The sequence below is a fragment of the Arachis duranensis genome, chromosome 4 (assembly GCF_000817695.3).
Source record: "Arachis duranensis cultivar V14167 chromosome 4, aradu.V14167.gnm2.J7QH, whole genome shotgun sequence".
NCBI lineage: Eukaryota > Viridiplantae > Streptophyta > Magnoliopsida > Fabales > Fabaceae > Arachis > Arachis duranensis.
In genome coordinates, this window is record NC_029775.3 from 1,490,845 (window position 1) to 1,514,676 (window position 23,832).

Consider the following 23,832-nt stretch of genomic DNA (forward strand, 5'->3'; position numbering starts at 1 on the left):
GTAATTGATAAATTAAATTAATTCTTTAAAATTATTATACAAAAAAATCATTTAACTATTAATTTTTTGATATATTTAATATAAATTAATGCTTAATTTTAATATTTGTATCAAATATATTAAAATTAGTTTTTTAAAATTAATACTTTCTCATAATAATAAGAGAGCATTATGAATGCTTTTGAATGCTTTCTCATAATTAATGCTTTTTTATTATTAAAATTAATGTTTTTTTATTAAAATTAAAAGTTTTTTCATAAAAATATATTAATTTTAATATTTTAGTTATCATATTAATAAGAAAGCATTAATCAAAATATATACGAAAATTTAATTTAGCAATTAATTTTTGATATATTTAATATAGATTAAAATTAAATTCATGGTTGATATAAAGGAGCATTAAGCTAAGTAAGAGAATGATATGGTAATGTACTATTGTGCCTTGGTCTGCACCTTGGTTGCTTTGTTCCTGATAACGAGAATAGAATAGGACAAAATATTGATAAATGAAAATAGAATAAAACAAGATACTAATAAATAGAGACATAAAAATGTATATTTTTGTATTATATTTAGTAATAAACTAGAATAAATTATAAAAATTTAATTTATTTTTTTTTCATTCAAAAAATTTGAGATAAAAAAATTTGAGATGAAAAGTATAATTATAAAAAATTAATAAAAATAATAAAAAAATAAAAATTAAATTATATCTTTTATTAATATTTTTATATTTTTTTTGTTAGAATAAATATAAAATATATTAATTTAGTGTATCTAAATATATTATCTTTATTCATATTTCTTCTATCAAATACAATTTTATATTTTTGTATCTCTGTCTCAATATTCATGCTTATTGGTTTTCGTTTTTGGTGACCAATGCTTATTGGTTTTATTGATGTGCATTTCGATACAAGAATTATTATTAAAAGCCGACTACCAGTCAAATCTTTATAAATCGGGTGTCCCAAACTAAGAATGTGTTTGAAATTGTTATTAAAAGAGAAAATGTAATTTATAGAGGATTTTGTTATAAAATGATATTGTTGTGGATGTCATGATAGAGTATTATTATGTATAATAGAATATGGAGTATTATTATACACAATAAAATATAAAACATTATCAATTAATCAAGTATGAATTTTTGTAATATATATTTATTAATTAATAAGTAAATTAAGTAAATAATATTTTATTATTATTTAATTTAAAATTTTTATTTATAATAGATCCTAAAAAAAGCTTTAAGATATATCAAGTTTACAAATTTATATTATTCTAGTTCTTGTATTAAATTTTTGTGTAATAAAAAATATATTTTTATAAATTATTAAATATTATATTGTGAGGATATTATTAAAATATAATTCTTTCATATTCTCATATATAAATTTTTAGTCTTATTTATCTAATTTTATTATATTTTTACAATATGTTATTAGTACAAAAATTCTTAAGGTAAAAAATTTTAATTATGTCAAATCTTTTTTTATTTGAAACTTATACCACTTCATATTTTTTAAAAAAAATATTTATCATAGATTATAGATCTGGACTCAATAGGTTTCGGTAATATCATTGAGCAAACAATAATACAATGCTAAAGAATTATATTAAAACAAGAATTTTCTGTTATCGTTATTTTGATGAATGATTGAAAAATAAATATTTTATTATAAAAGATCTAGCATAATTATAGAAGAGCCCAAAAAAATGTATTATCACATAAAATCGATGATTCTTCTAAATGCTCGATGTGAATAGTTACATCTGCAATTACAAGATTTTAAATTCATTGCTAAATATAATTTTACAATATTCAAAACAACCTCAAAATAAAAAATGTATGGAAAAAATGTTGCTGATAAAGATATATTGGAGAAAACATATTCGACATTTTATGCCTTGAATATGCTCCAATAACAATAATATCGAGAGAAGGAATTTATAAAATATTCTGAATTAATTGCATGTTTTTTTATGATAGAACAGACTAACGAACTGCTTATGAAAATCATGAAGCTTGCCTCTCTTACTCTGCTCAATTTTTCAAAGTAAATGTGATACATTGTAATCCTAAAAATGATAAAGGTTACTATTTCGATAATAAATATGATAAAAAAAACATAGAAAAAGATTTTTCAATAATAAAAAATCAATGAGATAATAAAGAAAAGAAAATTGGGCACATTAAAAATATAAAAATTAGATGTTATCGTTGTGGTGGTAAAAATCATTGGTCAGTACTTATCGTTGTGGTGGTAAAAGTCATTAGTCAGTACTTATCGTATGCCAAAGTACTTAATTAAACTTTACTAAAGGGAATGAGAAAAAAAAATAAAAACTAATTTTATAATTTTATCTCAAAAGATCTATCATAGCTCAATACGATGTGTTTGATTTTTTTGAAGATGCTAAAAAAAATATTGATCATCTAATAAAAAATTGAAATATTAAATAAATTTTTTTATTATATGTTTGATTTTTTATATATTAATATATGTTTTTACTTATTTATGTTTGAATGTATTTACTTTTAAATTTGTCATTCTATATAAATTTTAAAGAATTAATAAATAAATTTGTGTTATTATTATAATATGTGTACAATAAATAAAATAGCTATACAAATAAAAATATAATTTAACTCATTACATATATATGCATTAACAAAATAATTGAGTTATGATTTTCATAAGAAAATTAATTTAAAGATAAACATATATTGACTTACAATTTTACATATTTATTTTTTCTTGTGAAGAAAATGGCGAAGGTACAAGAAAAATATATTTTTCTTGCAGATAGTATAACTACACACATTATTCTCAAAAGCAAAATTTATTTTTGCCAACCTTATACATAAAAGAGACAAGTGTTGTTATCATTATTGGTACAAATAAAATAATTGATAGCTTTAAAAAAGTTATTATTTTGTTTCCTAAAGGAACAAAACTCATTATAGATAATGCGTAATTATCTATAAAATTTTAAAAAAACTTACTACATTTTAAGGATAATCGTAAGAATAGATATTATATTGAGATAGTAAATGAATATAACATTCCTTTGTATTACTAATTGTGATTCAAATAAAAAATTATATTAAAAAAATTGTATATTTTTTTTGTATATACTATATCCATATTAATGTAACTGAATCACGTTATAGTAAACTAGAAGTTTATTAGCCCAAATAAATTCACTATTTGGCATGATTGATTACCTCATCTTAAAGATTAGATTTAAATTTTTTGAATTCTTTGAGCAGATTCAAAATGATATATATGAACCAATTCATTCATTATATATATTTTTTAGGGATTTGTATCCTCTAAATTTTGAATTTCATTTTAGAAAGTAAAGTGTGATCTCACACTATTTATTTTATAGATGAGACCAAAAAAAATATGAGAGAGAAACTATTCAAATGTGAGAGATTATACTTTATCCTCTAAAATAAAAATTCAAAATTTAGAGAATCTCTAATTGTTATATTTTCAAGATGATCTCATATGTGCTTATTATCATCTTACAACTTAGCGTTTGTGAGACTACTTAGTAAAGTATTTGATACTTATTACATGATCCCTGATAAAAATATTGAATATCTAATAATTTATTTTTATACACAAAATAGACTAACAAGATCACTTATTAAACATCTTCAGCTCAATTAGCATCCAAACTCTAAAATGCAAGACCTACTCAACTTATATCTAGTGTTCAATTTTTCCGTTAAGTCATGCTCCTCCCATTCCCTCAAATGTCTTCTCCATTGAAGGCTCCATCTCCAAACACCACACTCACTAATGTTGCATTCCTTTGCTGTCACTGCTCTATATAAACAGGAAAACTTCTCACATAATCTACCTTCCTTCAGCTATAAATCACACCAAAATTTAGTCTTTGTGCCATCCCCTCATTGTAGTTGTAACCTTTCAATAAAAATACAAAACTTTTATTTATTAGATATAAAAATTTTATATTATTTTTTGAATCTTATTATTCGAAATGATTTGAAACGATTCGTGATTCAAAATTTGGCCGCAATTCGATTCCCTTGATTCTAATTATTATGAAAAAATTTAGGAAGTCAATTACATTATAAACCAACTAAACTAACTCCTTTTTATTTTCTATTTTAAAATTCAAAAAATTAGGATAATGGAGAATTATCTTTTATTTTGTTTTGTAACAGATTTGTTTTTCAACTAGTTTATTGGAGTTGGCTTCGCTCCTAGTTAGATTCTAATAAAATCTAATTAATATGGAAAAGTATATGGAACCAACTAATAATCAGCCAAGAATGGAACAACATAATTAATTATAATTAGTTTTATTAATTTATAATTTAATTTATTTTTTAAATTATTGTTGACCACGTTCAAAACATAAGAGAAGATACGCTAGTGTTAGGAGAGAATCACAGAACAGATGCTTTGATCAGTCATTAATTGGTTCATATAATTAATTATGTTTTATTAATACTTAACACATGAAACATAGAAATCATATCCAAAATCATCCAATTTACAAGAAAAAGAAACATCCGTGTGCCTATCAGTAACAACATCCAGTTAAAGTCACCGGTGCCTCTGATTTACCAGTTGACTGATTCTTGGCTTATATAAAGTTGGTTCCCTAGCATTGTTGAATTAATATTAGTTTGATTTCACTGGTTGTCTGACTTTGATGACTTTATCGGAGGAGCAGGAGATTTATTGAAAGAAGGTGTAGGGTCCAACACTTTTGTTAAATTCTGACCATCACTTAACTATCAAAAAGAAAATGAATGTTTTTACACCATTAGATGCAATCTCACACCATTAAAAACATCATTGATAGCTAAAAATCACAAAATCTGCTAATTCCTAGATTTTCTCTTATTGAAATATACATTGATGCACTCTAGTTTGTAGTCGTTACTATAGTTTGAACGTATGAATTCGACATACTCTAAACGACTTTAAATCGCTCTAAAATACTTTATTACCATGATTAACACGATCATAACAGATAAACGGCTGTATGCCGAGCACAACTTATAAAGCACAATGATAAAACAACAAGGCAGGTATGTTTTGAATTCATCTAAAGTCTATACTAAGATTTTTCATGCACTAATTTGAGTATTAGAATATCTTTTGCAGATATTTACATTCACTGTTTTACTTTGGCCGAGGAATAACTCTTTTTTGAGAATCGATGTTCTTGTCAAAATGCTAGTAAGCTATATACTTTGTTTCTCGTTAATAAATATATAAGTTATGTTGGATGTATATTAAAATTAATTATTAGCATAAAATATATATTAAAATATAAAAAATACATAAAAATAAATTAAATTATATATATATATATTTATATACTATATGATAATTGTTTTTTTGTCTGCACATAATATTTTTTAAATATATTTTATAAAAAAATAAATATTTATTATAAAAAGAATAAGTATGTGCGATTCATATATAGTTTCATACAAATACACAGAACTTAAGTATTATTTAAAAAATTGAATATAGACATTTACTGTCCAGATAGATAAGAAGAATAAATGTGTGTAAATCTACTATACGTTTATTTTCTCTATTTACTCTTCTACCTAATATATGGTAACAAAATGGATATAAAGTGTAAAGAAAAATAAAAGGGAACATATATATATCACTGAAAAATACTAGAAGGCCATCAGAATTTATTGTTTTGACCATCAGTTAGCTATCATATTTAAAAATATAAGATAAAGTATATTGTTGGATTACTAGATTAAAGAAACTAGACTAAAGAAATTGAGTTGATGACTAACTGATGGTCAAAAACAAATGACCTCTGGCATTTCTCTATAGCACCCATGCTGGTTAATGAAGGAGGTGTTGTACCCATTGATCCAACACAGAGGGGGAGCCATACCATGGTCTGAGTTCATCATCTGAACCCACCGGTGAGTGGTAAACACCATCCAAAGAAATGTTAAGTGCGCCATCCAAGTGAGCTGATACTTGAGGTACCACGCCATCACCCCACACCTCTGCTTCCCCACATACCTGCTTGTAACCTTGACCAACAATGCGACCACGTAATGTGCTTCCACTTTCCGGCTTCATGTTTACGCCTTCACCTGCTGGAACTGCAAATTCCGCATTTGCAACTGAATTTGAGCTGCCCCAAAGCGGAGCTCCTTGAATGTACCTTTAGTAATGATACAAGAGTCATGCTATTTATAGTGATATTACCAACTAATCTCATAAATATTCATGTACTAACTACTAACCCTCAAGTCTCAACTACTGTAAAGTATATATACCTTCCTGCGATACACACGTACTTAAGTTGATGGGTGTAAACAGCTTTAGAGCAATTCTTTTCGACATAATCAAGGAGGCCCCGAGTTTGATCAATAACCCCTGCCACGCCTTTTGGAGGAGGGCTGAAAACACAATTATTTCATCATTAGCAGCAGCTTTATTTCTTTACTCCCTCATTCTCATGCTAACTGTCCACATTCATTAACAATAGGTAATGACTAATATAGTCCCTAAAATTATCATCACTCACTAAAACAGTCTCTGACTTTTGGAAAAGACTAAATTAGTTCCTGAAGATACAAATCATAAATCTTCTTTTTCTCTAATTCAGCTGTCATTAACACTGACATACTGATAGTTTTGGTTGGACGAATAGAGATTTATGATTTGTAAATTTAGGGATCAATTTGGTCAATTCTAAAAGTCAATAACTAATTTAATGAGCTCTCAAATTTGACAATACCTCTTAAAGGACAGGAGTATAATCATGGATAGAACAAATTGGAAAAGGAAGTAATTACAGGTGAGGAGTTCCAAGAGTTAATAACAAGGATACATGGTGGGAGAGTTCAAAATCTTGCATATAGAGACGCGCAAGCCATCCTCCTGCGGAGTGGCCAATGAGGGATATACTTGCATCTGTAACAACACAAGCTAAGGTTGGTTATGGCTTAATTAAGGGATGTAAGAAAAGAAGAGAAGGAGGACCTTGTTGTTGTGCCAAGAGCTTAGCCTCTTGAACAGCATCATCAACTCTCTTCAAATACCAATCAAGGACAGGCCTTGGCTGAAGGGTGCCACGCCAGTAATTGGGGTCTACCAAACCGGCAGCGTTACGGAGCCAATCAACTCTCGACACCTTTGCCACCACCGTGGGCATGCCGTACTTATCCTCTAGAGTTTGCTCTAACTTGTGGTAGTCGCCGGAGTTGTTGCCCAAGCCCTGATAATGAGTGATGAATGACATCAAAATCCAAATCAAATCATATCAGGTTAATATTTATTTAGTCAACTTCACGTGAAGTTAATAACTGTCGTTAGATGAAAATTTAGTCAAATTAGTCAAATCATTTAATCGCTCTTAGCTATCACTTCACCTAAAGTTGAATGCACTTGAGTTTTTACGGTAAAGATAAATATAATTTAGAAAAAGTAAATGTGTATACATTACCGACGAACTTCAGCAAATTTCACACCGTTTAGGGTTTAGAATTTAAGGTCTAGGCGAACGAACTTTGTTACACGATTATATCTAGGCAGATAATGAGTGATAAATGGCATCAAAATTCAAATAAAATCAAATCAAAAGAGTAGAGAAGACTAACGGGAAGAATGACAGCCGGACGGTAGTTATTGGAGGTTGAATGTGAAGCTGAGGTTGAACATTGGAGGAGTCTCTGCAGAGAGATAGACAGAGAGTGAATAGAGATAATCACTTCCTTTGCCTCTACCCTTTTGAGCAGTAGAGTGAAAACTCAGATGCATTTAACCTCATGTGAAGTTAATAGGTCGGACTAAATTATCATTTAACAATTCTCAAGTATCGATTTCAAGTAAAATTAACTAGACTTGAACTGTTGTTAGTGTTCACACAAATGCTAATTTGACCATTTCAAATAAAAGCTACAACACAGCTAGTGATTTCTGAATCGATCTTCTATCCCTCTCTCTGTCCAAATATAAAAATGTAACAAGAATTATAGGTGTACCTGAGGGGGGAGTGGCTGATGTGGACACAAGTTTTCTCCTGTGTATATTTGATTTAATGTAAGGGCAGCAAAAAGAAAAGATAATGGGATCCAATAGCAATTGAAATAGAAAAAGCAGAGAACGAAGACGGTTACTGAGATGGGTGTCGGGGAGGGCTTTGAAGTTGAAGTGGGGCACTAAGAAGCGCGACATTCTAGTGTCCTCTTATCTCGTTATGTCATATCATGTTGCGATTTACAGGACGAGGGAGCTAGAGACTAGAGAAAGAATGAGTGTGTTAGTTGTTGAAAGCGTAGATGCAACATACACTACATATATCATCAGGATAAGGAACACACACTCACATATCTTTTGGTTTTACTCTCCTCTTTTCTTGCTTTTCCTTCTAGGTTTTTTTTTTTTAATTTGAAGTATCATGGGTCAGAGTATAAATTTGAAGATAGGAGATTTTTGTATGGGTTTAATTTTGATGGTTAATAGTTTTATATTATTATTTAGGGTTATGATACATATACACCAAAATTAGCCCCAGTATAAAACACATGCTGGTATACAAATACACTATGAAAATAAATTAAACTACATATGTATTTATACATAAATATATTAGTGAATTTTAGTGGCTGATTTTGATGTACAAATAATATTTCTCTATTATTTAGTTACATTTATTTTTTTAATATTATTTTGGAAAAGTCTAGGAAACTAACAACTTTGTTAAATTTTGGCCAACATGTAATCAGTAAAGAAAAATAAGCCATTAAATAAAATCTCACACAATTAAAATCATTATTAATGGCTATTTGATGGCTATAAATCACAAAAGTTGCTGGCCCTTAACATTGCTCTATTATTTATTCACACGTTAATATAAACATAATTATTTTTAATCAAATCAAAATTAATTTTTTTTAAATAAAGTATAAAAACATTATTTACCAAGAACAGTTTTTTTTTCTATATCACACCTTATTAAATAATTGAAAAAAAAATAAAACATTAGAATCTAAATTATTATCGCATTTCTGTGACAAGAAATTAACATGAAACTAAAATCATGAAAAACATTATTCATATTCGGATCTTCCAATTTCCTACTACATTAGAATCTCATGAAGCATGGCATAGAATAAGTTCCCTGCTACCTTGTATAAGAAACTTTTTAATTTGGAGTAGAAGCAGCCATTTTGGCCATTAACATCTTAGCAAACTCAACAAGCTTCTCTGTTTGTGGCATAACATCTTTGACAGCACCATGTGCACAGAACCTCTCAGCCCATTTCACCAAACAAGGTGTCTTAACTTGGTCAAGCAACTTCACCCCAGTGAGTGACTCTGTCACCCTCAGCCATCCCAAGAAGCACCCAAATGCAATGTCCAAGTAACCAATTTGGTCACCACCAAAGAAGTCTTTGCCTCTGCTTGTCTTGTTAAGTGCATCCTCAAGCAATGTCAATCCTTCTCCAACCTCCGTTATCAACTTCTTCCTCTCGTCCTCTCCTTTTGCTCCTCTAACAGATCTCAAGGTCGGGTACCACTGCAAAATCACAGAATCATTTCCACACTTAAATTTCATCATTCCAAAACTTGCACATAAAAAAATTGTACTATGCAATTTTGTGTATTGACTATTTTGTATTCATAAAAATAATATTTTAACACAAGTTTGTCCACACATATGTGACACATGATTAAAGAAAAATGAATCTTAAATATATCATGCATAAACATAGTAGGGGATGCTTATATTAATATAAGTATATATCAATAGACAGGTATACATGCATCAAAATATAATAAAATACTGACTATTTGTATGAGAGAATGCTGTATTAAGTGTTCCAAAGTAATGTAAAGAGTTTTCTTTTTTAACTTTTATAGTATTACATAATTTTCCCTGTGATGTCATTTTATTATGCTTTTGAAATTTTTTTGTCAGAAGATTAGCTGTATATTAATAAGCAAAATAGTTAAAACCTCTCCTAAAATAGGTGGCAAATGGAGATTGGCTTTATGGTAATTGATGAATGATGATAATTTTCAATCAAGTTAAGCAAACAAAAAACATTTGACATATAACAGCTAGAAAACCTTGACAAGGTGGAGTATCATTGTGTACCTTGTCATCGAGATAGGTAGCCCAGAAGCGTGCAATGGCACGGTCGTAAGGCTCAGAAGGGAGAATGGATGGGCCAGAGGACCAGACATCATCCACATACTGCACAATGATCAAGGATTCGCAGATAGGTTTGTCTTGATTAATGAGAACAGGGACTTTCTTGTAAACAGGGTTGGAATCAAGAAGGAGCTGACTCTTAGGTTGAAATGTCTCCTCAAGGAACTCATAGCTCACTGATTTGATGTTAAGAGCTATCCGAGCCCTCATAACAAATGGACTAGGCCATGCCCCCAACAGCTTTACTTCACTCTTTGTCATGGTTTCTTCAGGAAATAAGGTTAAAACTCTTTTAAGTTACTTTTGGTATATGTATGACTATATAGAAGAATGAATCAATGGCAAAAAGAAGGTTAGTTGATGTGAGAGTCTAGATCATAAATGCAAAGGTGGAATGGTAGATGAATGTGTACAAGGCTACCAAACTAACAAGTACCTACCAGTAATTTACTCGAGCTACTTGTTGGTCTCCTTGTTTTCCTGCACCAATAATCATGGTATGTATAGCTTTTAAGAACGTTGTACAGTGCCATGAAGCATGCACGATCATTAGATTCTCTCTATATGTATATATTGTATGCCAGATGAAATATGAGCATCAAATCCTTTCATCTGATTTGTTAATGTGGATAACTATAGTAGAAGAATAAGCCAATGGCAATAAAGATTAGATAATTTATCATAAGGTCAGAGAGTTTATTGCATAATGCGAACATGGAATGCTAGATGAAGTTGTGTTTAGAAGTAGCAACCACCCACCACTAATTCTTCAAGGTTTTACATATTACGTGTTGTAATTTTTGCAATAAAATAAAAGACAAACTTTTTTCAATAAGATTATGAAATTCCAGCATCTATATCCATTTTAAAATCCACCATCGCCGAATAAAGAGCTCTATAAGAAGTTATGAAGGATGTCAAAAACTATATTAGGAAAAAATTAGGTTGTATGAATTTCCTTTCATTTAAAATAACTATTTACATATTTCCAAAAAACAATGAAAATTACCTTTGTTTTTCTACATGCAAGGGAGACAAAGGGATCCAGGATGTAGCATCTGGCAGTGTCCCAACTTCGACCACAAATATCCTTGGAGAGAATCTTAGGTGTCATGTTGAATAATTGAATTTGAGAACACACTATTTCTTGTGTTCTGTGTATGTTAGTATGAATGTATGATAATCTACTCTTAGCAATATACATGGACATCAATTTCACTGTTTCAATAATGAGTGTAATTGCTGTTTATGGTCTGCAAGTTATGCGCACAAAATTGCTACCTCTTATAATTCCATCATACTCGGACAACATTCAACTAATTTCTCTTAATAAGACATTTCTCTATTGCTTCATCACAAAGCTCAAGGGTAATTTCCCAGTTCCCTTCTCCATAGTTTACGTCAACAAAAATGTCATATATCTCTTTATCTGCAACCAAACCTTGGATTCTCATCTCCTCAAATAGCTGCCTAGCCTCTGCGAATTTTTTCCTCTTACAAAAACCTTTGATAAGAGCACTATATGAAGCAGCAGTAAGAGTGAAGCCCTTTTCCACCATTTCTTTATGCAAATACCATGCCTCTTTCATATTTCTAGCCACACTGTGCCCTTTAATCAAAATGTTATATGTGTTACTGTCGGGCTTCACTCCTTGAGCAAGCATCCCCTTATAAATCTCAGTAGTCGCGCGCATGTTATTTCTAATGCAATACTGCTTCATAAGAGAATTGAATGTCGTTGCATTTGGCATTATACCCTTCTCTAACATCCATTTGATTAGTCTTTCACCATCTTCCACCATCCCTAACATGCAAAACCCATTCATTAATACATTGAATGTAACAACTGTAGGCTGAAGCCCCTTATCAAGCATAATTCTCAGCAACTCGTGAGCCTTCGCCATTTCCCCCATCTTGCAATACGCATCCATGACTGTAGTGTATGTAATAGTGTCAGGATAAAACCCTGCCAGATCCATTTCTTCCATAAGTTTTATTGCTTGTTCTATATTTCCTATCTTACAAAGACCATTGACCATTACATTGTACGTGCAAAGATTTAGCTGAAGGCCCTTTCCAGCCATCTCATGAAGAAGATCATTCGCTATATCTACCTCTCCACGTTTACATAGGCCATCAACTAATGCAGTATAAGTTATGATATTTGGAGTCAGACCCTTTTGAACCATCTGGTTGTGAATAGAAAAGGCCTCTTTCATTTCCCCTGCCTTGCAATGCCCATCAATTAGAGCAGTATAAGTAACTTCATCTGGTTCTAACCCTTTACCAATCATTTCACCAAACAGTTGGTGTGCTTCCACCATCTTTCCAGTTTGGCACAGGCCGTGAAGCACCGAAGTATACGTCACAAAATCAGGATTGATTTTCTTATGCCTCATTTCATCAAAGAGCTTGTATGCAGCAGAAACATTCCCAGACTTGCAAAAACTGCTTATCAAAGTTGTATAGACAACATTATCAGGAAAAGCACCCTGCTTTGACATCTGCCTCAACACTTTCATCGCTTCGACTACCTCACCAGCCTTACAAAGAAGGACAAGTATGTTATTGAAGGTATACTCATTTGGTGTTAATCCCTTCCGACGCAATTCTTCGACGAGCTTCAAGACCTTCTCTACCTCTCCAACCTGACAATAACCACTGATCATAGTACTATAACTTACAACATCAGGAACATTCCCCCTAAACTCCATCTGTATAAGCAAAGTATGAGCTTCTCTTATTTTCCCCAAGTTACAAAGACAATGAAGAATAATATTATAAGACATAGTCTTCCAACAAACACCTACTTTGGCATACTCCCTGAACACCCGAACCGCTGTCCACATCCCCTTGAAACTTCCCCCTAGCCTAGTGAGAAACAAGTTACAGGAATCTACAGACAAAACAACACCATAACTCAGCAGCTTATAAAACAACTTTCCAGCTTCTAGAAGCATCCCAGACTCAACAATCACCTGAAAAAACACATCAAACACATGGGGATCAGCACCCCAATCCTTATAAGTGTAAATCAACCTCTCAGTAAAAACATCAAACACTTGGTGTGCATTCAAACGCGGCCTGCCCCAGAACTCAGAAACGAGCCTCTGCGCCATCCTGAGATCCCTGGCAGCCACAGAAATCTGAAGCACAATGCAGAGTGCTTCCAAGGAAGGGTCCCTTCTAAGGCGAGCCCAGTTGAAGAAATCCAAGACAAGGTTGTAGTCGTTCTTGATGTCCATGAGGACCCAAATGAAGTGATCGGGTTTGAACTTTGACTCATAGGGTTTGAGAACGCGGCGGAGTGGCTCGGAGCGGCGTTGCTTGATGGTGGTGGAGATGCGGTGGACGAGGTGGGTGTCAGTGACGGTGGGTTTCTTAAGGGAGTAATCAGGGAAAGGCCTCGGATTGGATGGGCCGAAAAAGGAAAAGGTTCTGAGAGAAGCGAAAGTGGGAAATGGGAGATGGTGAAAGCGTTGAAGAGAGGAGGAGATAGCTGCAGCTGTTGCTCTCTTCATGTGAAAGACGAAAATCCGGTAATGGATGCCATGCTCCTTCTAGGATCGACCAGGTCACCAGAACCGGACCTGTAATTCTGTTAATAAACCGGTTTCAATAAATAAATAATAAAATTATTTAATTATTAACATACAATAAATTTCAAGATTTTATATTCCTAATATATATCTATTTGAAAAGGTATAAGGAATTATATTTTAGTTAGTAAACATTAGTTAGCTTTAGTATTTAGATTTATAATTTAAGATTAAAAATTTATGATTCAAAATTTAAAATTTAAGATAAATAAAATAATTTTAAAAAAATTAGATAATATTGGTTAAAAAAAGTTTGTTACCTAGCAATAATACTCTTTTTACTTTACAACAATTAAATTTTCCATTCAGCATAAATGCCATATAATATCAACAAATTTCAAGATTTTATATTCTTAATATATCTATTTTATACAATAGAATTTTACATTGAACATAATTACTAATTAATAGGGATAAAACACCTCCATAAATCAAAGGAAGATGGATTTTACGTGAATTCGTTATGTGCATGTTCTAGAGCATGGTTTTTATATAAATTGAATTGATTCAATTCGATTTACATACAAGTAGTAAATTGAATTGATCAAATTCGAATTACTAGAAATATTTGATGATTCGATTTAGCATGGATGTAGATTTGCTTCAAGATAAATCGATCCTATCAAATTTAATTTAGCATGCATATACCTTATACATGTAATTCGAAGCGATTAAATACAATTTATGTGCAAAATGCACGAATTGCATAAATCGAGTCCATGAAATTCGATTTATTGTATTTTGATACACCAATAATTATATCTACGTAAAACCAATGCTAAATCGAGTTCAATTAGTTCGATCATTCGTGTTTGTGAAATTTTTTTTATAAAGTTTGAAATTTGTTTATTATGTATAGGTTAGTAACAAGTACATTTGTTGACTGTTTGAGAAAGATGAATAATAATAATAATAATAATAATAATAATAATAATAATAATAATAATTCAAAGGACAGTAATAGTAACTTGATTTGGTGGTCCAATGATTCTTCTGCTGATACCAAATCAGCATCCTCAAATTCTTGGGAGTCAATGTCATCCACTCCAGTTCTTATGCCAGAAGGGATGTTCCAAGATTATGAACTAATCGAAGCATTCTGGAGGAAGTCAATGCAATGCTGGAACAAGCTGCAACATGTAAAGATATAAACATGTTCTACCGAATAATTCAACACCGTCCAAACATTCTGCAAGTAGTCAATGCAATGCTGGTACGTGCTGCAACTTCTGGAAATTTAAACATGCTCTACCGAGCAATTCAACAGAATCCAACCATTCTGGAGGAAATCGATGCAATTCTATTTGTAATGTACTCATTACTAACCTATACATAATAAACAAATTTAAACTTTATAAAATGTAATTTTTTTCCATAAACTCACATTATTGAACTAATTGAATTTGATTTAGCATTGGTTCCATATAGATATATTTGTTGGTATATCAAAATACAGTAAATCGAATTTCATAAATTCGATTTATGCAATTCGTGCATTTTGCACATAAATCAAATTTAATCGCTTCGAATTACATTTAGCCCAGGTATATGCATGCTAAATCGAATCATGTCAATTCGATTTACCGCTATCCCTAGTAATTCGAATTTGATTCATTCGATTTATTACTTGTATGCCTAAATTCGATTAAATAAAAATATGCTCTCGTAAGGAATTTTGATTTGGGAGATTCAGTAAAATCTATTTCCCTTTGATTTATGGAGGTATTTTACCCAATTAATAGCTATATTAAAAATCCTATAATACCCTTTAGCCTAAAAAATTTATAATCCTTATCTCTCTAACCAGTATTCTTTTCTCTTATCACCAAAGTTCTGAAAACTAGACCAGCCATCAAACTACTATAGTTATTAGTTTATTGATTTATTAGTCTAACCAGTTCAATAATAATTTAGCCAGAATAACTGTTTTATAATAAAATAATAAATAAAATATAAATACACACACTTTATGCCTTTATGGACAATTTTAAGTTTTTAACAAGGTTGTTAGCACAAAAATTAACAAAGACGGGGATAAACACAAGGCGAATGTATAATTGGCAATATTCATCAACCATGGCAAATACAAGTACTCAAAAGCCTATGCTGAATTAACCAGCATTTAACAATCTAAACAAATATAAATAGATAAACCAAGATTAACAAGAGTCATCATCATCCAACATCCATCCATTTGCAATCCCCCCATTCTGCTATTAGCCCCAAGGGAGAAGCATGATGTAATAAGCTCAATATGAAGTGAGAAAGAGCAAATCTTTATAATTAAAAATAGCAAACCTTTCTAATAATTAAAGACAACATCTGAGCAGATCATAGTTCTCCATGTCCCACAACAAAATCTGAGCAGATCATATAACAACTTTTAAAAATAAATCTCAAGAAGACCAGTCTTTGCCCATAAAAAAAAACAAAAATAAAAAAACATTTTGTTGTTTCACCGTTATATCATCTCATAGAGGCTGTGCAATTGATACAGTTGGAAACCAAAATTGAGTTCAAAGAAAAAAAACTGGGTCAGAAAATACAACTTCCCCATTTTTACTCCTAATCTTCCCTGTATTTCCCTATATGGTCACCAACCCAACAAATATCAACCATTTGACAAATCAGCAAAATCACAACACACAAAACAGCATCACAGCAGAACCAGAGCTAATCAGAAATCAAATAATCATTCAATCAAAATTTAAAAACACAAATCAGTCAAATAATCATTGAACAGGGCATTAAAAAAAAGCAGAAGAAGTGAGCAGTGAACTGACCTTCGAAGTCTGGGACTCTGGGCAGAGTACGTTGCCACTATGGACCCCGCCGACCACACGACGGCGAGCAGATGAAGACGACGGATGGGCTGAGCTCGCGGAAGAAGAGAGCAGGGGTTGGAGACTTGGAGAACAGGATGAAGAGAGAAGCCCTACGTGCGACAGACGGCGGCAGTGGCTCGACGGACGGATGGCGGCAATGGCTCGACGGACGAACAGACGGCGGCTGAGGCCAGGGTTTTTAACTTTTTCTTTGGTTGAGAGGACTTGAGTTTGACTTAAGCGCTAGGGGTGTATATGTGTCGGACCACATTGGGTTTGGTTTAATTCAGATTCGATTCGAAATATAGATTGTATCTATTTTTTAGATTCTAATTCGATCTTAAACTCGATAAAACTTACACACATTTGGGTTGGATAAAAATCAGATCTTTACCATGTAAAAATCACTTAATTTCCCATCATTATTTTACAATTCACATAATAAAATTCACTTAAAAAAATATAATAAAAGCCAATCCTTTTCTAAAATTAAAACATAACCATAATCAATACGAATATTGTCTAATAACACCAAATATTTAAATCAATGCAAATAACACTATTATGCATTAGCCTAAAGTCTTATGCATTTTAAACATAAAACCTTAACTTATAATCTTATAATGACTAATAACACATAATATTAAGGTTTACAATATTTAAACTCCACATAAGAATAACCATCATCCATCACTAATAACACAAAATATTAATTGTATATGATTATCGGGGCACCGGGCCGAGTTCGGGTGACCCGAGTTATGGCCCGGACCTGATTCGAAATAATGACCGAGTCTATTTTTGAGACCCTTATCCAATCCTAGATCCAATGAAATCACACTAAATTAGCCCCGAAAGTGTTCGGAGTCAGGCCGAGTCTTTAAGCCGGATCGAGTCATGTACACGCCTAGTAAGCGCCACTGAAACTCAAGTGTTTATTTTTTTCGGTTATAGTCAAGGTTGTGAGAACCAGAGTGGTCATCGAATCGGTCGAGTAACTGGTTCAATGATTTTACTGAAGTCGAACCATGGTTGAACTTGTTTAATTAAATATAGAGTGAAATTATTAAAAAATTTAATATATAATTTTAAATATTTAAATTCAATAATTTCTAAACTATTAAAATTTAAAATTTGATAGTTTCACAAAATGAATTATCCATAATTTACTATTAAAAGTTCATGAACAACTTCAAATATCAAATTTTATAACTAAGAAAATCAAAACGCATATAAATAAAAAATACAATATTGTAAAATATGAGACATATTTACTTCAATTTCCATGTCTCCTCCATCTAATAAAATAGAAAAAAAAAACTTAATAAAAAAACAATATTAAAAACATATATTTTTATAGAATAAACAAAGTTTTCTCAAGAACAAATGCAGGAGAATTAAGTGAGATAATTTTTTAAAAATTTACCAATTTAAAATAATAAATTACAAAAATAATTAATTTTTTAAAAAAATTATATATTTAATACTTAAATATATTATTTTATTATATTTTGTTCAATTCCAATTGAATTTTAATTAAACCTTTGAATCATTAAATATCTATTGATTCAATGACTGATTCAGATTTTAGGACCTTTAACTATTTTCGTTGCCATTTAAAGGAGTTTGGGAGGGAGAAGTATCAAGTGGAAGCCAGCTTTTTAGTGCAAATCAATCTCAGTTAAGTAGATTCAATAATCTATTAGGAGAGATTGTCAAGAATGATGACACTGGCAACTTGTTTCGATTTCATCAAAAACAGATTTTAGAGATCTATTTAGATATATATTTAAAAATTTGGGTCTAACTTTAAACTGTTTTGTAAATATATTAAATTGATAGTTATGTAAAAAAGTTAGTATACAAAAAATTAACTATTAATATAAAATATATATTAAAATAAAATATATATTAACAATGAATTTAACATATGTATATATATACAAATATATAAAAGCTAATTTAGTAACTAATTTTCTAGTGAACATAGTATTTTTTTTAAAAATAATTAGTTTAGATAATTTGTAATTCATCTTAATGTTAGACGAGAAAAGGACAAATCAATCATTGATTTTTTTGTTTACGAATATTTAAATCCTTGAGAATTTAAAAATATATTTAAGTTTATGGTTTCTTCAAAATTTGGACATATCGATCCCTGAATCTAATTTGTTCAATTTTAAAAATGTGCATCCGTATTAACCAAGACAACGGGAGTCATGTTTGATTTTTCCGAGTCTTGACAAACCCAAGTAAACATAAGAGATTAATATGTTTAAATTTTAAAAAGTCAAAAACTTAAATGTATTTTCAAATTTCAAAGACTTAAATGTCTGCAGATCAGAAGACAAGTACCTATTTATCTTTTTTGTCATGTTAGATTGATGTAACAAAAATAAGATGGTGCTTTCTTTTTTATCAATTTATTTTATTTTTGTTTTGGTCAAAGTCTTGAACGAGTCACACTAAACAGCAAAGCAAAATCTCTCCTCAAATAAAAAAAAAAAAAAGACAAAAATTCTCTCTAAATTTGGCACCCAAAAATATTCAAAGTGTTACCACTAACTAAACTTTGAAAACAAAGGGCTGCACTTTCTCTGACTCAACCAAAATGGCTGGTGCTGTTAGAACTGTCTCCACCACCACCAAGGATAATAATATGGAAGAGCACAAGAACAAGAATAACGTTGTTGATCAATGTGAAGAACATGATGCTGATGATGACAACAAGTGTTGTGAAACTGAAAAGGAATTGGATCTTGGTCCTCTGGTTAGCCTCAAGGAACACCTTGAGAAAGATAAAGTAATAAGCTTCTTTCTTTATTCTTCACTTTTTTTTTCAACAAGTTTCTTTTATTATAATTTTTTTTTTTGTTTCTAAAAGGATGATGAGAGTTTGAGAAAATGGAAAGAACAACTACTTGGAAATGTTGATGTATCTGCCGTTGGAGGTAACTTCCAACAAAATTAGTTCTAGCTTTTTCGAACTAAAATCAGCCACCAAATTATTAGTATAAAATACACGTTGAAAATATATTAAACCATATGTGTATTTATATACAAATATCTTAGTGGTTGATTTTGGTGTATAAATAACGTTTTTTTTTACATTATATATACTATGAAATTTGAGAAAAAAATTTAAATAGCCATTGACAATTACTTCGAAAGACAACAAGATCTTTGACAAAAAAAATACCCAACCCAACTCTTGAGCTTTACTTTTATGGAACCGAGTAATCCCTGTACTAAAAAAAGTCAATGTTATTTTTTTTGAAAAAAATGCCGGGATAGTGCATTCGAGGTAATTATCAGAGTATTCACTCATGAAATTTTGTGACAATTTTCAAACGTTGCGGATTGAAATCCAGAAAGTAAAGATCCAGAAGTGAAGATTGTGAGACTGAGCATTACATCCCCAGACAGAGATGAAGACATAATATTGCCAATTCCATTCACAAATGAACCTAAAAAGACACTCTTTGTGCTTAAGGAAGGAAGCAAATTCCGAATGAAATTCACATTCACTGTCTCAAACAACATTGTCTCTGGTCTCAAATACACTAATGTTGTCTGGAAAGCTGGTGTTAGAGGTTAGAATGGACCCCTTTGATTAATTAATTAATTTGATTTATGATATAATTAAGTTAGTTACATGGGATTTTTGTTAACAGTGGACAGCAGAAATAGAATGTGTGGAACATTTAGTCCACAGCTTGAGCCATATGCATATGAATTGGAAGAAGAAACTACCCCTACTGGCTTTTTTGCCAGGGGAACTTATGCATCAAGAACAAAGGTAAAACCAAAAAATAATAAAAATAAAAATTATGCATCAACTTTACTATTATCCTCAGATCCTTCATAAATTGTGACCACGTCTTTATTTTGTGTTTTTGTTTATTTCCACTTTTATTGTGTTGAGTCTTTTTGTTTTTTTCAAGAAAAAAAAGGTTTTTTTTTTGTCATTTTATCTAGTAATTAAGGTAGCGTTTGTTTTGAGATATTGAAATAGAGACTGGAAGACTGTGACTTAATATCATGTTTATTGGTTCAAAGACTGGTATTAAAATTTTAGTATGTTAGTACTTACAAAAAGTAGGGACACATGGATTAAAATTTTTAGAGATGAAGAGTGAAACTTTAATAACATTTTATACTTAAAATATCCTCATTTCAATTAATTAATTCTAATTTTTTCCTTTGTACAAATTAAATTAGAGTTTTATTCTTATTTTAATTTATGTCTCCCACCTTGCACCAAATAGAATACTCAATCTCTGTCTCTTAGTATCTGTCTCTCAGTCTCAGTCTCTCAGTTTCTCTGTTTATGTCTCAATTAACTTGACAAAAATGCACCTGAATTTTATTATTGATAAAATACCCTAAAATAATTTAAAAATACGACAAAATTATTCAGGTGTATTTTTTGTGGTTTACCCTTTGATAATTATCTACCACAAATTTCATTTTTTCCCGCAATTTTATTGGTTGAACCCTGAACTATGTTTAATTTGTTTTACAATGTTTGTTAAGTTTGTTACATTACTAATTTAGTGTCCCTAAGTAATTTGATTTTCATGGCTTTTTCAGTTTATAGATGACGATCGAAAATGTTACTTGGATGTGAGTTACCACTTTGAAATTCGGAAGACTTGGGGAGGACAATGAGGGACTGAATTTGAAGCTCAAGTTATTTATTGTTGGGACATTATTATTTTTCCTCATGTCTCCAATCTCTTTGACAATGTTGTTTTATCTTCGTGTGACGAATGTTAATTCAAGTTTAGCTTCTTCTCTGTTTCTGTTTCTCATTGTTCTCAAAGTTGTTGGTTTCGTTTAAGTGAAGAAATTGTTCATAAATTAATTGACTCTAGATTGTTAGTTTTCTCTCTAAAATCATATAATAGGCAAATTCGGCTTGAAATTACAATGCATCAAGAATTGACCATGATTTCATTGCAATTTAATTATATCACTAATAATGTATGAAGTACCGATACTTTGCTGAGTTACCGTGTCCGTGTGTCGGACACATTTTAGATATGACACTCACCGATACCCGTGTCTACCGTATCTTAATAAAAAATAAAAAATTCTTTTCCGGATACATTTAGACACACCTAAATATCATCACGTATTAGCGTGTTCAGTTTTATTCTTAACATATATTCTTAAAATAAATTTAGATATATTATATATTATTATTTATTAAAATAAAAAATATTTTAAATACTTTATATAATTAAAATAAGATATTAAAAATAATTAAAATTTTTAATTTATATTTAATATCAATAAAATATCAAAATATCATTACGATTTGTCTAAAAAATACTTTATATTTTATATGTATGTGTGTTCTCGTATCATGTAAAATTTTAAAATTCGCGTGTCGACGCGTCATGTGTCATGTCGTATCCGTATCCATATCAATGTCCGTGCATCATAGATAATAATTTAGTCACAATAAAACTAAGAATCAATTCTTTTAGAAATATAAAAGTATTTCACATCGTAACAGTTATAATATACATCGCAAAAACCATAATATTTGCTATCATAGTAATATACAACTGAAATTCAAAATAATAGCTTTTATGTTCACTAACAACTACACTAAAAATACTCAAAAAAATTGATTGGTTGACAAATGTATTTATAGGAAAAAATAATTCTCTAAAGTAAAGAGTTAGTAAAATGATAAAAGATTAATCATTATTGAATTTATAATTTTTATAAAATGTGTGTTCTACTACTTTAATTTAAGAGTGACTAATTTTTTATTTTACCAATTTTCTCACTTCAAAAGATCTTCATTAAAAAAAAAAAACTAGTGAACTAACTAACTATTATTTGGGCTTGTCAAACAAAGTGTAAATACTAAATATTCAAATTGATTCTCAAAAAATTTTTTATTAGACATTTTTGTCTCTAATAAATTTTTATTATCTATAAATACTTGAGAATTACTCTAGTCGAACAAATGGCTTTTAATCAAAATTTTAATATGTGTATTAGATAAATAAGTTCCTAATAAATTTTATTGTAAGATAATTAAATTCTAAAAAAAATAATACCGTAAGACAAATTATTTTTCCTTAAAAAAAAGAATAAAACCAATCTATCCAACAGAATTAATTTTTAAGAATTTGAAGAGAATAAAAATTTATCAGAGATCAAGGTGTCTAATTTAATAATGGAAAAGTCTAAGGGACCAGCAATTTTATTGAATTTTGGCCATGTAACCAACAGAGAAAGGTGAGTCATTTGATGAAATCTCACACCATTAAATCATCATTAATGGCTATTTGATGGTTACCAATCACAAAAGTTGCTGACCCCTAACATTACTCTTTAATAATTTAAGAGTCAATTTACATATTTAATTATTTATTGACAAACAAACGGACTCGTGTAGTAGTATACAAATGTATTGTACCTAATGAAAAATGGTAACTAAAAATTTATATTGTTGATAAAATAATTTTTAAAGATACAAATAAAAAATGAATTCCTAAAAAATAAAAATCTGACAAAAAAATAGATATAAAATGTAAATTTTTTAAAAGAGATTTTAAAGCTCAAATTTTCGTTTAATTTATTAGAAGCATTATTCAAAAATAACATTTTTAAAATTGATATTTTTGTGCTAATAAATTATTTATTTTTAATATGACTGAGTTTTTTTTTTAAATGTTTAGAGTTCGAATTTCAATCTAATATTTTGTTTGAACTTTTTAAATAGTTATTTTTCAAATATTTTTACAAAATATTTGAATTAAATACCAAAATTATTTATTAAATATAAGAATTATTTGTCAATTATAAAAAATAATTTTTTTTCTTATCATATTTTAAATTATTTTCAGATGCCATTTGAATAATTTATTCTAGTGAAATGGTACAGAAACAGTAAAATAGACGATTTTTTTAAATAAATATTTTTAATATTTTATTTATCGATATAAATAATTTAAATATAATTTATGTTTTTGTATTTTATTATTTATCTTATTTATTGCGTAAATAAATTAATTATAAATATATTTTGTTATATTTTTTTAATTCTATATATCTTATTTACAAATAAGATAAAATCAAATAAAATTATAATTTATCTCGTTTACATAATTAAAAAATAATACGTTCATAATTATTTTATTTATATATATGTTGATAAATAAAATATTTAATTTATT

General features: G+C 29.6%; 3 protein-coding genes across 4 annotated transcripts; 1 reads left to right on the forward strand and 2 right to left on the reverse strand.

Annotated features, from left to right (window-relative positions):
* Positions 1-5,649: 5,649 nt before the first annotated feature.
* Positions 5,650-8,352, reverse strand: LOC107482415 (uncharacterized). 2 transcript variants are annotated; one of them, XM_016102890.3, is made up of 7 exons: positions 8,165-8,350; positions 8,030-8,067; positions 7,646-7,717; positions 7,029-7,263; positions 6,842-6,959; positions 6,320-6,442; positions 5,650-6,204 (listed from the first exon to the last, which is right to left on the reverse strand). In XM_016102890.3, exons 1-7 carry the CDS (start codon positions 8,220-8,222, stop codon positions 5,874-5,876), a joined length of 975 nt encoding a protein of 324 aa, XP_015958376.1. In that variant the 5' UTR covers positions 8,223-8,350; the 3' UTR covers positions 5,650-5,873. The 2 variants fall into 2 exon arrangements, with proteins under 2 accessions (XP_015958376.1, XP_015958377.1); XM_016102891.3 differs by lacking the exon at positions 7,646-7,717 and having other exon boundaries at positions 8,165-8,352.
* Positions 8,353-9,007: 655 nt separating this feature from the next.
* Positions 9,008-16,886, reverse strand: LOC110272419 (pentatricopeptide repeat-containing protein At1g05670, mitochondrial). The gene is made up of 6 exons (XM_052260144.1): positions 16,589-16,886; positions 11,524-13,804; positions 11,216-11,279; positions 10,667-10,686; positions 10,150-10,495; positions 9,008-9,567 (listed from the first exon to the last, which is right to left on the reverse strand). Exons 2-6 carry the CDS (start codon positions 13,725-13,727, stop codon positions 9,193-9,195), a joined length of 3,009 nt encoding a protein of 1,002 aa, XP_052116104.1. The 5' UTR covers positions 13,728-13,804; positions 16,589-16,886; the 3' UTR covers positions 9,008-9,192.
* A 2,198-nt stretch (positions 16,887-19,084) lies between these two features.
* Positions 19,085-21,430, forward strand: LOC107482416 (rho GDP-dissociation inhibitor 1). The gene is made up of 5 exons (XM_016102892.3): positions 19,085-19,433; positions 19,515-19,581; positions 20,002-20,223; positions 20,305-20,429; positions 21,224-21,430. Exons 1-5 carry the CDS (start codon positions 19,242-19,244, stop codon positions 21,299-21,301), a joined length of 684 nt encoding a protein of 227 aa, XP_015958378.1. The 5' UTR covers positions 19,085-19,241; the 3' UTR covers positions 21,302-21,430.
* Positions 21,431-23,832: the final 2,402 nt, after the last annotated feature.